This window comes from Benincasa hispida, chromosome 2, assembly GCF_009727055.1.
Source record: "Benincasa hispida cultivar B227 chromosome 2, ASM972705v1, whole genome shotgun sequence".
Lineage (NCBI taxonomy): Eukaryota > Viridiplantae > Streptophyta > Magnoliopsida > Cucurbitales > Cucurbitaceae > Benincasa > Benincasa hispida.
Window position 1 is genome coordinate 19,310,348 of NC_052350.1, and position 18,371 is coordinate 19,328,718.

The 18,371-nt window shown below is 29.9% G+C and overlaps 1 protein-coding gene across 1 annotated transcript; it reads left to right on the top strand.

The window, feature by feature from the left end:
* Nucleotides 1-6,200: 6,200 nt before the first annotated feature.
* Nucleotides 6,201-9,554, top strand: LOC120070790 (class V chitinase CHIT5b-like). The gene is made up of 3 exons (XM_039022673.1): nt 6,201-7,229; nt 8,964-9,174; nt 9,284-9,554. The coding sequence occupies exons 1-3, from the start codon at nt 6,327-6,329 to the stop codon at nt 9,313-9,315; spliced, it is 1,146 nt and encodes a 381-aa protein (XP_038878601.1). The 5' UTR covers nt 6,201-6,326; the 3' UTR covers nt 9,316-9,554.
* The last annotated feature ends 8,817 nt before the right edge of the window (nt 9,555-18,371 follow it).

An 18,371-nucleotide genomic window follows, 5' to 3' on the forward strand; every position in this document is an offset into this window, starting at 1 on the left:
CAAAGTCATCAACACTTTTTTTTATTGCAAAAGCTACGATACAAAAATTATAATGTCAAAAGTAATATGAACACCACACAATAATTACCACTCCAGATAGTCGACAAAGAAGCATGACATAATTCCAAACAACCTCTCGGCTCCCTTTTTTTTTTTCAGTATAGATTAGCATAATGTTGCAATCTATGAAATGGAAAGTAAAGTTCTAGCAGACAGCTATAAATGCACATATCCAAGAGAAAATAAATAACACAGAATAAAAGTGGAAAAAAAAAAAAAAAAAAACACAAATCCCAGGAAATCTCAAGGAGAAAAATCAACATCAAGAAGACAAAGTGTTGAAGAAGAAACTGAAGAGGAAAAACTGGTCTGGTAAGCAGATAAAAAACCCTTGGCTGACTGGCTACCCTTTTACCTGGTTTCATAGAAACTAAATGATTAAAAACAAATGAGAAATCCTTTCAAACCATTTAAGCCATTTTCGTTGGTGAAGTTGAATCTTAATTTCAAAATTAATTATCATGAATGAGGGCATAAATCAAAGGAATTGGATATGAGAAGTTGAATCATACCACTCGAAGGTCATTAGCGCGTGCAATCGTACCAGGTACCAGTCGACATTTGGATGGAGTGGTCGACATTTGCGAGTAGTCGTGGAGTGGAGTCTGCAGGCGACGTTTGCATGGAGTCACCCTAAATCATAGAAAGAAAAGCGGAAAATGGAAAATGTAAAAAAACATAAATGGGATAAATGGGAAATGTAAAATGGGGGGGGGGGGGGGGAGAGGGGACCAAAAGGACCAAAATTTGATCCTATTTTAAAAAAAATAATATTATGGTTGGTAACGAGGTAATCGGGCCGGAGATACACTTCCCATTCCCGCCCTATAAAGATTTTTAATTCTTGTCCACACCCCATTTTCCATTTTGAAGAGTCAGAATCAGGGTCAAAGAATTCCAATTCAGGGATCGGGTCCCACAGAAAAAAAATTTTCCTGTATTATTTTTTATTTGAAATCAATATTTTTTATATACATATTGAAATGATACACTTTTAGGTAATAAGTTGATATTATTATTATTTATTTTTATTTAAATTAATTATAAAAAATATTTTCATTTCTTTATTTTAAAATTTAATAGAAAATTAAAAGTTAATTATGTTATGAAATGAAATGAAAAAAAATTAAAAAAAAAACAAAAATAAGCTACTGTTATATATTTATATTTATATATATATATATATATATATATATAAATTAAAAATTATTTGAGGCAAGGGTTGACGGGATCCCCACCCCATCCCTGCCCCGTCCCCAATTTGACATTGGGGATTTCCTGCCCCCATCAGGGCGGGTACCTATGGAGACCCGACTTTACAGAAATTTTTACCAACTCTAAATATTATAGATATTTAGCAACATCTTAATGTGTTGTTAAAAATATTTAATATTTAATAGCGTAGAATGATGCTTTACAAATTCTTTTAGTGGCGCTGGTTAAAAATGCATTGCTGAAAATGATAGTTTGTGACATATTTTTAATATGTTGCTATAAGTTGTCTTTTACCAACAAAAATTATTTGCGCCACTAAAAATTTATCATTAAAAACATATTTTCTTGTAGTGAAAAATGTATAAAAATAATATTGTTTGCTTTTCTTTGCTATATGTGAATGGTAGAATCAAATTTTTTATTTTAAATGGATAGTACAAATATTAATATATCAATTGAATTATTCTCATTTTAACTTAAAAGATAATACTGATATTATTGAATAATCATTCGTTGGGCAAGAGAAACAATTTTAATATTTATTTTATTAATGGTACACATTTGGCATTTCTATCGATCAGTTTGAGACATTACTACTTTAAAATAATAATAATAATAATAATAATCTATAAAATAGTTGTTTATATTTAATGACTATTAATAATAGTCACAAATGGGTAACATTAAAAAATTGCACTAAATGTTCTAAAATTAAAAAATCGTGGATTTTTCTGCTAAATATACATCTAACTTTTATTACACTATTTTCTCTCCCCGGTCAATTTGGCTATAAATTTATGTCATAGAAACCTAATTTTGTTGGAGAGATTGTCTTCATCCTTTTTTCATATATAGGCCTTATTTATTATTATTTTTTAATAGCGATCATAATATTGGACCTCCAAAACTTATTATGTTATACCATTTAGAGCTAAAAATGATACATCTTTTATCAATTAATTTGACATTTAGATAACAAGATTAATTGATGAAAAGAATTAAAAGCCTAATTTTCCTTACAAATTCAATTATTATAGATGATTTGGTTTGCAAGAGGTGATTTTCCTCTTCACTCTTTATTCTTTTTAATAACTACAAGTGTTTCGAATCAGTATACACACATTTCGACTAATTTCACGAAATAGCCCATTTAATCCTACAACATTTTTTTGGTTCTCCATTTATAAACTATATTTTAATTTTATGGAGTCAAGAGTCAAGATTTATATTAGAGGAATAAAATAAAAAGAAAAATGAAAATTGGAAGTTAATAAAAAATGGAGCAAAGTAAGATGAAAAGAAAAATAATAATATATAAAAACACACAAAAAAATAATAATAATAACGTGGCTTAGAAAATCATTCATATTTATTGCCGTGATGATTGAAATTTGGACCATCAGTATCACCATACGTATCACAAAACAGAAATTTGAATCAATCCCTTTGAAAAATCAACGGTATTATATATATATATATATATAACAAGATGAGTAGAAAGGTCATAAACTTCTAGTTATAATGGTTGATTCGATTGAAGTAGTCTAATTCTTAGGATCCGTTTAGATTAGTTTGAGAAAAAAATATATTTTTAAAAAAATTCATTTTTAATTAAACATTTTTGATAAAAATATCTAAAATACATTTGAAAAATTATTTAAGTGGTTGTCAAACACTCTAATTTCTTCTAAAATGACTTATTTTTTAAATTAAATACTTGAAAATGTATTTCACACACATTCTTAAACTAGTTGGATTCTAATTTGTCGAGTTGATTTTATTTTTGTGAAATGAAGTTTTTCTTGTTAACTCTATAAATATTTGTCATTTTATATAAAAAGAGAGGATTTAAATCTTTTTTTTGCGATTGAACTTTCAAAATAATAGGAATTTTTTAAGGTTTGTGTTAGCATGTTAACATATATCAAGTAAAAAACAAATAATGAAATGGTTATCGAATGTGCCTAAATTTTATAGGATTGAAAAAAATTATGTGAAATTATACATCAAATTCAAAATTAGAAAGTAGAATTATAACTATATGAATAATTCCAAGTGGTTTTTGCAATTTTTTTATGTAAAAATAAAAATAGGAAAAAATTGAGTAGACCCATCCACTATACATCTCAAGTTGCACTTATTGTCATATGACAATTTGATTTAAAAAATATTTTTTAAATTTCTTTTTATTTATATGGTAAAAAAAAGAAAGTAGGATAGTTAGGTAAAACCTAGAGTGCATTTAATCATTGCTCATAAAAATAATAACCTAACATTGAATTTAGAGAAAAATACCTTTTTGGTCCCTAAGTTTTGAGTCTGATTTTTATTTAGCTCCTAGGTTTCAAAATGTTACACATTTAGTCTTTAAGCTTTGAGTTTAGTTTCAATTTAGTATCTAACTTTCAAAATGTTACAATTTTATCCTTAACATTTGAGTTTTGCTTTAATTTGGTCCCTATGTTTCAAGATTTACACTTTTGATATCGATCATTCACTAAATATTCATTTTTCGTCTTCAATATTAATTTATGTTAATAAATTAAAAATCAGTAAAAGCAATATAATTAACTAAGTTTCACTCTTTTTTATCACTTTTAAAATTAAATTTAAAATTTCACTTCATAATTATTTTTAATCAATTTATAGAAGTTGACATTAAAGATTGAAAGTAAGTATTTCATGAAAGATTAAGGTTAACAATGTAAAATATTGAAATGCAAAGATCAAACTGAAACAAAACTCAAATCTCAAAGATAAAATTTTAAAATTTTAAAATTTAGAGACTAAATTAAAATAAAATTTAAAATTTAAAGACTAAATATATAATATTTAAAAAAACTAGATCAAAATCTAGAGACAAAAACCTATTTTTCCCTTGAATTTAAGTAACTTATGTGAACCCAAACAAAACTGCCCTCGTGAGTCAAATGGTTTTATAATGTGGTCGGACTCGGGACTTGGGAAAAGTCAAAGGTTTGAAGTTTCTTTTTAGGACAAAGAAAATAAAGTTATCAAAAAATTTCCACCATATGGTCCATATTTAATCTAGAAAACTTTTTCATAAAAGTCTTTGAGTGTATTTTTCTTCTGCAAACTATTTTTAAAATCGGCACAATTCAACTAATCTAATTACCTTTCATCCACAACATATAATTTTATTTTTTAATTAATATATATATATATTTTTTTTTTGTGACTCATAATATAAAAAAATCAATCAATCTATAATGATTCTTATTTTGTTTTTTAAAATACATCAATTATTATTTTTAAATTCGATAGACATAAAAAGTGAAAATCAAACCATCAACATTTGAAATGATTGTGTTTGGACTTTTTTATTCGATTTTTCCATCAACTCTTTTTTTTAATATGATATTCTTTATAGTTCTCTTCTCATACAGATACATTATTATTTTTCTAAAATATCTTTGAATGGTTTAGGCAGGATTTGCCATATCTACTCAAAGAAAAAAAATGTATTTAAATACTCTTTATAATATATGTATGATAAAGATTAAATGGGTGGAGAATTGGTCAATTTGCTGAATAAAAAATTAAAAATAAATAAATTGCTGATTGGTTGGAATGCGAGTGGGGCACTATATTTTAATATGGTTCTAAGACATTTTTAATTCATGTCCACAAATTTACTCGTTAGTTTTTGAAGTTCGATACTTGGACTATCAACTGGTCAAAAGTTATCCTATCATTAAATTTTAATATTCTACTGCAAAGCTATGCAAACTTCACCTTCTTAAAAATTAAGAAGAAAATACACACACCAACCCTATTTTTTTTTTATTTAACATTAAAATAAGATCTTTAGAAAAATCTGAAAACAAAAAAAACTTTGACCAGAGATGGACAAATGTGAAAGTTCACAACACAATAACTAGGAAGAAGTAATGTCATGGATAGAGATGTCCAATTTTCCCACGAAAACGAGACCCTGTGGGGCGAGAATTCCCCGATTAGGCGGGAAATGGGAGAGGGAGTGGGGAAAAAAAATTCTCCGCTAAACGGGGACGGAGACGGAAAATGTATTTATTTAGTATAGTTATCTAATGTTATGTTATTATTATTATTATATAAATATTACATTTAAATTTTAAATCTGATTATTTATTGGAAAAGATAATGAATATGTTTAAATTTAGATTATATAGGTAAATAATTTGATTTATATTTATTTTTTTACTTAAAAAAATTAATTAACTTTTTTAGGCAAAAGTTGAATAATTTATCTTTTAAATTCAAATTGTCATATAAAACTAACCCTAATAAACAATTTAGTGATAAAATTAATTATTTATTTAAAATTTGCTCACAGGGATAGAAAATGAAATGGGAAGCAGAAACGGGATGGGGAATGGCATCCCGGCTCCGTCCCGTCTCGTGGACATCTCTAGATTGTTATTATTATTATAATATATAATTTTTTTTCTCTTAAAATAAATGCACAAAAATTCAAGATGTTTTTTTCCATGTGATGTGGCAACAAAAATTTATTGGTCAACCAATTATGGTACTAGTAGGGCCACACATTAAAAATTAAAAATAAACAAATAAATATTATTTTAGTCCGATATTTTTTTATTTTAGTTCATTATAGTTATTCTACTTTCAAAAAGTTCACTCTATTATTATACTTTTAATTTTGATTCATTTTAGTCCTTATATTTTAAAAATGTTCATTTTAATCTTTTTACTTTTAAAAGTGATAATTTTGGTTTCTTTATTTTCATTTTTATTTCATTTATAAGAGATAAATCAGTATCTTTTTAAAAGTTAATGAGAAAATGTATAGAGACTAAAATGAATTAAAATCAACCGTGCAATCACTCAAACAATATTAAAAGAGTGAAAAAAAAAGGAGTAATTTCCCTGGTTGATAATGGACTTAAAGAAACATAGATCAAATTTTCAATTGACAAATTTTCAGAGCCCTCTATTGAGTTTAATTTTTAAATCTCATTGTTTGTCTTCAACATAATTTTATAAATGCCCAATTCTTCATTTGCCAATCAATACAAACTCCAGAAATCATGGCGCTTCTCAAATTGCTGATGTGCTCTGTTTTTGTTTCCCTGACCTTAACTTCTTTCTCCCCTGCCCGAGCTGCCCAGATGCCGCCGCCCGTCAAGGCGGCTTATTGGCCGTCTTGGTTTTCAGAATCTTTCCCACCTTCCGCCATTAACACCGCTCTGTTTACCCATGTGTATTTTGCCTTTCTCATGCCAAGTAACCGTTCGTTTACTTTCGACTTGCCGGAATCTACGGCGGCGCAGCTTTCCCAGTTTACCACTTCTCTGCGGCGGAAGACCCCACCGGTAAAAACTCTGTTTTCAATTGGCGGCGGCGGTAGTGACAGTGCTCTGTTTGCTCGTATCGCTTCCGATGCCAAATCTCGTCAAATTTTCATCGATTCAAGCATCAAGACAGCGAGGAAATTCGGATTTGACGGTCTAGATCTCGATTGGGAATTTCCTAAAGACACGACCGAGATGAAATATTTCGCCGATTTAATAACTCAGTGGCGGAAGACGATCGACAGGGAAGCAAAATTGACGTCACGCCCGCCGCTTTTGCTCTCTGCCGCCGTGTACTACGCGTCGGAGTTTCTGATTAACGGCGAGCGTCGCTCATTTCCGGCCGCGGAAATTTCGAAAAGCCTTGATTGGATCAACGTCATGTGCTTCGATTATCATGGGTCATGGGACACGACGGCCACCGGAGCTCATGCCGCATTGTTCGACCCACATACGAATTTGAGCTCCTATTACGGGCTCCGGTCGTGGATCTCCGCCGGCGTGCCTCGGAACAAGATGGTTATGGGAATTCCTCTGTATGGGAAGTCTTGGACTTTGAAGGATCCGTATGTTCATGGCGTCGGAGCACCCGCCGTCGGTGTCGGTCCTGGCGACGACGGAATTCTCACATATGTTCAGGTGCGTTGGAGGCAAAAAAAAAAAAAAAATCCAAATCAAATAATTGTTATATACTAATACTTACATATATTTGTTAAGATAAGTAGTTGTCATGCTATTTATTCTTACGATTACTTTTTTTAGTGGAAAAAAATAAGCAACTTATCTAATCGGTAGGTATTTAAAAGCTTCACTATTCAAGTCCAAAATTAAAAGAACAAAAAAAGAACTTTAAAATTATTTAATCTTCAAATTTATCCATATCCTAGATTTTTATTTATTTTTAAATAAAAGAAAAACGTATTTTTAATATATCAGTATCTTGGTTTTCTAGAAATTAGCTATATATGTATCTCGTATCTGTATTTATATTTGTGTTTCATAGCTTATAAATATTGGTCTTTATTTGTTTGTTGTCTAATTTGGAATAATATTTTCAAGGGAATAATACCTTTTTGGTCCCTAATTTTTTGTTATAGTTTCTATTTGATCCATAGGTTTTAGAATGTTACACATATAATCCTTAAGTTTTGAGTTTTGTTTCAGTTTACTCACTAATTTTCAAAATGATACAATTTTACCATTGAGATTTGAGTTTTATTTCAATTTGGTCCATATATTTCAAGATTTTCCATTAAATACTCGCTTCCACTAATTGACGTCAATTTCTATTAATTAATTAAAAATAATTATGAAGTGGAATTTTAAATTTAATTTTAAAAGTAATAAAAATAATGAAACTTAATAAATTATAATTCTCTTAATAATCTTTAATTTATTAACATAAAATAGCTTTAGAGATGGAAAATGAGTATTTAGAGAAAAATCGAGATTAAAAATATAAATCTTGAAACCAGAGACCAAATTGAAGCTAAATTATAATATTTTGAAATCAAACTCAAAGTTTAATAATTAAATGTGTAATATTTTGAAATCTAAAAATTAAATCAAACTAGATCCAAAATTGAAGAACGAGAAAGATATTTAAAAAAAATATATGATTTTGATTTTAAAATTTGATTATAAATTTAAAGGAGGAAACAAACACAAACGTTAAATCTAAATGTTTTTATATATAAAGAAAACCTAAATTATTTAGTTCGATTTGATATGTTTTTAGTTTTTTTATATTAAAATCTGTAAGTTAAGTCTCGTATGATCATTTGGTTTTTGAAAAACTATTGTTTTCTTACTTTATTTTTTAAAACAAAATTTAGTCTTAATTTTATTAACAAAACATTTTATAAATTTTTATGAAAATTTCAAAACACACAAATAAATTTTTTTATTTCAAATTATTTAGTTTTATTTTAGAATTTAATTAAGAATTCAAATATTTATCATAGACAAAAACTATACTACTTAAATAGTGAATAAAACAAGTATAAATTAAAATAAAACATAAACCAAAATTGAAAATTATTGTCCAACTAAGCTTAATATAAATTGCTTATAAAAACTAGGTTTTTCTTAAAAATATGTTCAAAATTCAAACATGGTATACTTGAGTTGGTGAAAGACACACCAAAAAATATTGTAACAAAATAAACAAAAGAACAAAATGGTATCAAACATGATCTTCAAAGTTGGAAATTTAGCATAAATTAATGAGAAAATGACATTAAAGACTTTCCAATACAACATATTATCGACTCCCCCTCCCTTTTCAATGTCAACGATTGGAATACTTTTTAGTTGCAAGTATATACCTTAACTAGTTGAGTTATATTTAGATTTATTTCTATGGTTAAATAGGTAAAAGAATTCAACCAGAAGACAGGAGCGACCGTAGTATACGATATAAGAACCGTATCAGCGTATTCGTACGTAAATACTTCTTGGGTTGGATACGACGACATTAAGTCAACGACGACCAAGGTGGAGTTTGCTCGGGCAAATGGCTTACGTGGCTATTTCTTTTGGGCTCTCAGTTACGATAGTGTTGATTGGGAAATTTCAACTCAAGGTTAGTTTAATTCAATGAATTAATTTTCTTAATCTATGTTTTTTCTTTTAATTTCATAATTAACTAATGACTAGTATATAATCAAGAGTTTAATTTAATTATTTTGCAGCTTCAAACGCATGGGTTGATGACCAATATTGAGATTCACCAGTGCAAAGAAGTTTCAAATAAATAGCTTTGTTGGGAGCTGTATTGTTTTTGTGTAGTATTTGATCGAATAACATATGTTCACCAAATTATTAAATAAGATATTAGAAAGCTAATATATTGATTAATGATAAGTAGAAATTTATTATTTTCATGTAATCATGGTTTATTTGCAACCACAAACTCGTGTTTTACCTCAAAGATAATGTCACCTTTGATTATTTTGACTGGAATGGATTGATATGTGGACGTGTTTTCATTTTCCAATCAAATCAAATAAATATGCACAATTCATATCTGGTGAGATATTTTTTTTTTTCTAAAATTAAAAAACAAGATAAATATAGTTCATGTATATATCTTTAACCAAGAAGTAAGACGTTCGAATCTCGATCTATGTGTTAGTTGTTGTCAATTCCGGATCTCAATCATTGTTGTGCCGTGAAAGATCCATTGCCTTGAAAGCAAAATCGGGGTGACCTTAGTGCTAAATCGCCATAAGCCATTTGTTCTCCAAGGTTAACACAACATCCTTCTCGTGCACTTGTCGAAAAAGGATTAGAATCGAGTGAAAAATTTTCTATTTTTAATAGAGAGAAATATCATGTCGAACTCAAATCTCACCCTTGAGAACTAAAACAACAATTTTTTTCTTTTTATAAGAATCCAACAAAAACATTTTTCTAAACTAAATGTAGAAAACGTTTCAGATCTTAATTAAATACGAAAATGTTTCATATCTAAATTAAATAGAAAAACGTTTAATATCTAAATTAAATACAGAAAACCGTTTTCAAATTTAAATTAAAAAAAAATACATTTAGAAATCTTTGGCTAATTTTATGACAAGTTTTCTAGCAAATGACTAATTGACTAGTAATTCCCAACAATCCCGTTGAAAAATAATAAATAATTTATCTTAGCAAATATAGGAAAATAAACTTAAACATCAATATCTTTCGATTTGAATTGATGCATAGTGAAGTAGGGTAACAACTTGATTAGAGAGAGCGAGTTACCTCTTGAACTTTCAATAATTATGCTTGAGATCCCCCCCCAACATGTTTTACTTCTTAAATTTCCATTGATTCCGCAATAAAAGCATGCTATTTAAGGTCATGCACATAGAACCTCGGGTCAACGTGAGAGCTCTAGAAAAAGACCTTTAAAACTTTTCCATAGAAGGCAGCCACACCTTCACAATCATGTTAATTACTTGATCAATTCTATCGCAATAGACCACTTAAAAACTGAGCTATGCAGACTTCACATCTAGTCCATACCAGAACCAACTTCATCAAGTCTGTCAAAGACAAACCACTAAAAAAAGTGAGCTATGAAGATTTTACAATTATCCATCAAGTCCATACCAGGACCACCCAAAGAAAGGGATATGAAATTTTTGAAGGTTTTAGTTCTGTCCATAAAGTTCATACTAGGACCATCAAGTCTATCGCAATAGACCACCTAAATAAGGGGATATGGACCATTATAATGGTTTGAGTCTCATATTTATTGAAAATTCTAGAATTACACTCCTTGTTAGGCCTTTAGTGAGAGAATCTGCTAAATTTCTCTCAAACCTTACAATGAAATAATCTTCTTTCAGTAATTGTTTCACAACTCCATGCCTGAGGTTTATATGCATCATCTTGCCATCATAAACACTATTCTTCAAAGTTCCTATGACAACTTGTGAATCACAGTACAAAGAGACTGGTATTCATGCCCACCCACAATGATACATCTCTCAACCCACCCCCCACAATTGTGCATCTCTCAGTAGGCTTCTAAACCACTTAGCCTCTTGTCCTGCTAATTTTGATGTCTTCCACAATGGTACATCCACTAATAAAGCTTACTTTATCATTCTAAGTTACCCAGTTTACATAAACCACCCTTCTAGTATAGTAGAAAAATATTACAATGCAAACAATAATCTATAGAGCAATCAAATGATCTTTAATCATAAGTCTATTATAGTTCATAAAAACATAACACTTCCTATAATCTCTCATTTCAAATTGTGAGGATATATATAACTTAATGTTATTATTTATATCTATGTTTGTATCAAAAATCAGTATACCATCAACGTCAAACTGATAATCACACGATCAACTTAAATAAATTTGAGTAAACACATGTATCAAAGGATATTAACAAATATTCACATAATCAACTCAAACAACTCGAGTAAATACTTCTTTACATCTATACGATGTATTATACAAGTGCTATTAAGGATTTATAATGTTTATTTCTAATATTTTAGTCATAAGAGAATATGCATCAATATTTTAAAAAATTCATTTAAATTTAATTGGTTTGTTTCCTTTCAGAAATTGAAGATCCATGTTTAATTCATAATGTCTCTTAAAAAATTGCTAAATTATATAACAACCATAAATCATCAATCTTCATTTTCTCTTTTCAAGATCCTAGATATGCATACTTTTAATCAATTGAAATTATATATTACCATGATCATCTCCTTATCTAATCAATGTCGGATTTTGGTCACATTCCCAACATTCCTCCCCTCGAACAAAGGACCATCGAACCTCCCCTCAAATAGTCATTCATCTCTCTAACTCTTGTCTAGGATAACTTATCTTTACTAGGGCACGTTGCCTATCTGACAGAGTTCAACTATAGATCATACCATGACATACTTTTGAGGCTCCACTACATCTTTGTTCAACTTAACTAAACTAGGGACATGCTCTATTACTATTAGGGTTGATGTCCTAAATCTCGTGGATCCTGTAGTTTGTAATTGTATTATACAAATAGTTTATTTATTTAATAAAATCTGAGGTATTTTATTTGACATTTACTAGCATTAATCCATGAAACCAATAAACATCCAAGGTTGTCTTCTGTAGCTTAAACATGTATGTGGAGACATACAATTGGATCGTGTTTAAGTGATAACCTGAATGGTTTGTAATAGATGGATATAGTTGGATACCTTATCCTAGTGACACTACGAATACGTCTTGCTTTGTAGATATTACAATTTTTGTAAAGTTCTATAAATGATATGATCCTGATCATTCATGTGAAGATATGTGAGCGGAGGTGTTCTATACAAAATGGTTTGTATAAGACCGAACCATGAAATGAATAGTCTCATTATTTAATATCGTTAATAGTAGAGACTTACATTTCACCAAAATGACCATAAGTGACATGACTTGAATCCCGAATGAGTTATGAACTCTTACTTATGAAGGTGGTCCTTTGATCTACATGGGTAAGAGTGACCAGTTTGCCGACTCAATAAGCCTGCCATTTTGGGGATTTGTCTGATTATGGAGCTGGGAACACAACTTCACAAGAAGGAATTCACTTATTCCCTAATGTAAGGGTAAGTAGATAAATTGCTCCCTTAAGAGCTAATTCCAAGGCTTGAACAATGTGGTGTCACACCCTCTCTTGCCTCAAGAGGAGTTTGGCTATAGTTGGACTATGACTTATTGTTCATTAGAGGGATCAGTGGTACTTAAGAAGTTAGATGTAACTATAGGGAAAAAATGGTAATTTTGCTCCGATTGTACTTATGAACAATTTGTGAAGGGTTAATGCGTCGTTGATTGGTTATATCCAATGGACACAGAAATATATTTGTAGTGTGAAGAGTGTAACTGTTGGTCTTTAGTGGAATGATCGACAGTTAATGGAAGTTGGGTAATTTAATTAAAAGATTTTAATTAATTATTTAAGTACCATTGGAGTTTCAATCTACAGTTCCATAAGGTCTCTTCAGTAGCTCAACTGGGATAATTGAGAATCAAATTAATTTTGGGTTAATTTGAATTGTTCAAATTAATTGAGGGAATTAATTATATTTGATATAATTGTTGGAATTGGTGTCCTAATTCTCCTGGTAGTCTCGTAGTTTGTAAACACTTTATAAACATATTGTTATTAATAAAATAAGTGTTATTTTATAAGCATTTAGTCAATCCAATAAACTAAGATCCGTGGTTATTTTATGTAACTTAAGCATGTATGTGAGACATACAAGTGGATCATGCCTTAAGTAATAACCTAAATGGTCTGTAGTATAAGGATAAAGAAGGGATACCTTATCCTGGAGATACTACGGATACGACCCACTTTGTAGATGTTACAAGTGTTGTAAAGTGCTATAAATAGTTTGATCTTGATCATTCATGTGGAGACATGTGAGCGGAGGTATCCTATACAAAGAGTTTGTATAAGACTGGACCACGAGATGATTAATCTCTTTATATAACATCGTTGATAATTGAGACTTACATCTCACTAGGATGACCATAGGTGACATGACCTTAATCCTGAGTGAGTTGAAAACTCCGATTCATAAGGGTGGTCCTTTGATTTATATGGGTGAAAGTGAGAGTAACCAAATTGCCAATTCAATAAGCTTGCCATTTTGGGGATTCGTCTAATTGGGGAGTTGGGAACTCAGTTATACATGACAGAATTCACTCCTTCCCCAAAGCAAGGATAAGAAGATAAATTGCTCCCTCAAGGCCCGATTCCAGGTCTTGAACATAATGGCCGCACCCTCTCTTTAGAAGAGAGGACTCAGTCATAATAGGACTATGACTTATTATTCAATAGAGAAATCAGTAGTACTTAAGGAGTTAGATGTAACTACAGGGGTAAAACGGTAAATTGGCTCAATTGTACTTATGAGCGATTTGTGAAGAGTCATCACACTGTTGATTGGTTGTATCCAATGGACACAGAAACATATATGTAGTGCAAAAAGTGCAACTGTCGGTCTTTAGTGGAGTGACCAATAGTTAACAGATGGTGGATCTCGTGATTAAAGAGTTTAATCAGTTATTCTTGTACCCTTGGAGCTTCAAGCTACAGGTCCATGAAGTCCCCTTGGTAGCTCAATGGGTTCAAGTTGAGAATCAGATCTTTTGTTAGTTTGAAGTATTCAAATTAACAAGAGAAAGTTTAATTATATGTGATATAATTAAATTAAATTAAATTATATGTGATATAATTGATATGATGTATTAGATACATCAATTTGAGGAATTAATATAAATATAATTTATATCAAATATCATAACATAGAAAAAGAACTATGATTTATATGTTAAAGAACTATGGTTTATATGTTTCATATGATGGAATATTAAAACTATAGGTATAAATATAATATGGTAAGTTGGTTATCATATTTATTTATAATATATTAATTATATGATAATTATTCTTTTTCTTTACTAACCAATTGAGTGAGAGGTTATTAGAAGTTATGATCAGTGGTTGATTCATTTGTGTCATTTGACAAAAGAAAGGACTATCGTGTAAAAAGTGTTTTACTAAACGATAGTGTCTCACAGCCTAAATGATCAGGAGTTCCGACTTTACTATATGATAGTTACTCGTTGCTACACGATCGAGTAACAAAGTCTATGCGATAGGCTTCCATTTACTAAACGATCGAGTATCTAGTCCATACGATAGACTTCACTCATCTCCCACTTACTCGATCCTCTACTCGATCGTCTACCTCCTTTATTCCTCTATCCAAAGTCACACAAAGCCCACAACTCTTGTATTCTCACACCAAGAATATCAAGGTAACACTTGTAGTGGTGTTTTAGTTCTATTTGAGGTCTGATGATCAATTTAGACTCTATAGTGATCAAGGTTTCATTAGTTCGTGTTGTGGCTTTTCTGATTGTTGAGATTGTGTTCTGATCAAGTTGTTGAACGATCGAGGGATACTTGAAGAAAGGTTCTTCAAAGGTATGCAAACTTTATCTATTATTCATTCTTTTCAGAAGTATGATTGTAATTTACTTATTATGTATAATTATTTCTTGTAGACTGTAATGTGTTTGTGTTCATTCTGAATGGAATTTGGAATGATCCACTTCCGCTCACTGGATGTCTAAGTTTAGATTTTCTTTAATAATTAGTATTAATTATACGTGATATAATTGGTATAATGCATTTGATACATTATAATATAAAGTTTATTTTGAGAGGAAGTAAATATTTGAATATGATTTAAATATTAATTATATAGATTAGATTCATATAATTAAATTTAATATAAATTTTATTTATATTAAATACCATAATTATTGAGAAAATTTTAAACTATAGGTTATATTATATTTGATATAATATAAACTATAGGTTATATGTTATATTAGATATAACATATAGTATAATACGTATATTTTATAGTAAGGTGGTTACCATATAATTACATATTAAATAAATTAAAATTAGTTTTAATTTATACTTTTCTTAAATATAGAATTTAAATTAAAAGGAATGAGTTATTTTAATAACCTCTCTCCCCTTTTTTCTCTCTTTAATTATAAGTGGGTTGATGGTTGCTGGATATTCATCTATTTGCCAAAATACAGAGAAGTGATATAGTTTTGGCCATCAATGACCCCAAGAATCACCTAAAAAAAGTTTCTCTCAGCATCTACTCCCAAAATTAACTTCATAGAGCTCCATATACTCTTGTGATTCTCAACCCCTAAAGAAAATACAAAGATCTCACTTTTGGTGATGTTCCAATTTGGAATTGAGTTGTTGATCGTGTTCGTGATCCTAAGGAGAGATCAAGAGTGTTTGTGATTGGATCGAGAAGGAAATATGTGAAGAATTATTAGGCTTCAAAGGTGAGTGTCACTAACCTTAATTTTTTTTCTTCACTGCATATTGAAAAAGCATACTGTAAATTCCTTCTAGAATACATATTTAGGTCTTTGTAATTTTAATTTATGTGAAAATTGAAAATTGAAACCGATTCCCACTTTCTCATCAGACCTCAAAGTCCTTCAAATGCCACTTGTTAAGGACAACAATCCTTCAAATATCTTCACCGATATTGTCTACTTTGGATATAGCCCTCATAACTTTGCTTTTGGTTTCAACCCAAAAGACCTTATACCAATGAAAATAACTATCCTCACTTATATAGCCATCGAGATCTTGAAAAAAAAAACCTTATAAAACATTACACATTTTATAGCTAGACGATGTCTCAAACTACCATCAATTCTACAAGCTTCCACATAAAATGATGGTATTTACATATATTCATACAACAAGCAAGTTAGATTATGGTCAAAATAATGTATAGGGCCAAACTTAATTTAAAAGATAATAATACTTTATGGAAATGACCATACATGATAATTTATGACATAAATCATGCTCAAGTAGATCACAATAGCATATCATTTTAAGATAATATGGTTTACTATTCATGAAATATTCAAATATGTACCAATAAAGTTATATTGAATATCATGCTATAAAACAGCAATAAAACAAAATTGCTAAATTTTCATACCGTATGTAAAAATTAAATTTGTGGAACAATCTAACAAACCACCACCGCGTGAGCAAACTATGTCAGCACATGTCACATTAACCTCATCAATCAAGAGCAAACTTAACCCAATAGTTCAACAAAGAGATTGCAGTCCAACAGATTAATAGTCAGCACCTCAAACGATGGAATGATGCATAATTTCTTGTCAATTTTTCGAGGGCTATAATATCTAGTTGCAAATGTTATTTTCCTTGTTTGAATATTACACAAAGCAAAACCTCACAAATTGCTTACATAATGAGCATATTGAGGATGAAAACCAATGTATCTTGAGCATATTGTTTGGGTGTTATGTTATTTTCAAAGTTTTCACCATGAACATATTTCTCTACTTTATATTTTCTTGTTTTTGAGAAAAGAGTCCCTAATACATTTTTCAACTAATTTACTAGTCTTTTCTCAAAACTAATGGTGAATTAATTATTAGAAAAATTATTATAATTCTTTCCTTGTATTCCGGAGTTCTCCTTTGAGCATTATGATTTGAACTTTTTCAAGAGGCTTGTAGAAAATTGGTCACATAAAATAATAATAATAAATTCTTTGGTTATTGAAATTGTATGTCAAAATTGCCTAAACAGAGTTCAAGAAGTCTCTATCATGTATAACCTAGTTTTTAACCCATCAAAATATCCTCAACATATGTGAAAATCAAATCAAGAAAAAGATCACTAGCATCATTATCCAAATTGACAATGATGGTTAACCACAAGATTCAACATCTTGCTACAAGATTCACATATTCCAAAAATTCTATCACAAGAGCATAATCAACATAAATTAATCACTAATTTGTTCATCACAAATTGGAAACTATATATATTGAGTTGTCTCTCCAAGTTCCTCAAATCACGTCTCTCTTCATTTTAAGAATCAAAGTATAATATCATTCAAAATTTCTTACCAACACAATTCATTCATAAAGAACAAAGCAAGCTAACAATCAAATTATGCTTATATGTTAAAAGAGAAATTATCCTCTTAATTTTGTACCTCTTCAGTTATTGAATCCAAACTGATCCATAATTCAGATTCGAAGTTCCTCACCGACATCCAAAGAGATGGCTTTCTCCTCAAACAAAAACACCATGCATCATTGCCTCCACCGACATCCACCACAGACTCCAGTCGAGATTCTTCAAGTTCCAAATCGATCGACTTGGCTGAGAAGTTCGAAAATGTGGATTCCAATTCGAACTTGACCATGAGATGAACCTTTTGGAATCTAGTTAAGTGCTTTTCCGACGATCAAATTTGGTTTGGAACGGTTGCAAAGATGAGAATGGTGTGAGATCCATCAATAGTTTCGGTGTTCTTGATTCGATCTGGAGAGGGAGATCAAAGATGGAGGTGCAATATTTTTACTTTCAAATTGTTAATTGTCTTTAATTTTGGATCTCAATCATTGTTGTGTCATGGAAGATTCATTTCCTTGAAAGCAAAATCGGCGCGACTTCGGTGCTAAATTGCCAAAAGCCGGTTGCTCCCAAAGAATAACACAACACCCTTCTCAGACGTGTACTCGTCGAAGAGGGATTGGAATCGAGTGAAAACTTTGCTCAGAATTAATTCATTTTTAATAGAGAGAAATATCATATTAAACTCAAATCTCATCCTTGAGAACTAAAACAACAATTTTTTCTTTTGATAAGAATCCAACAAAAATGTT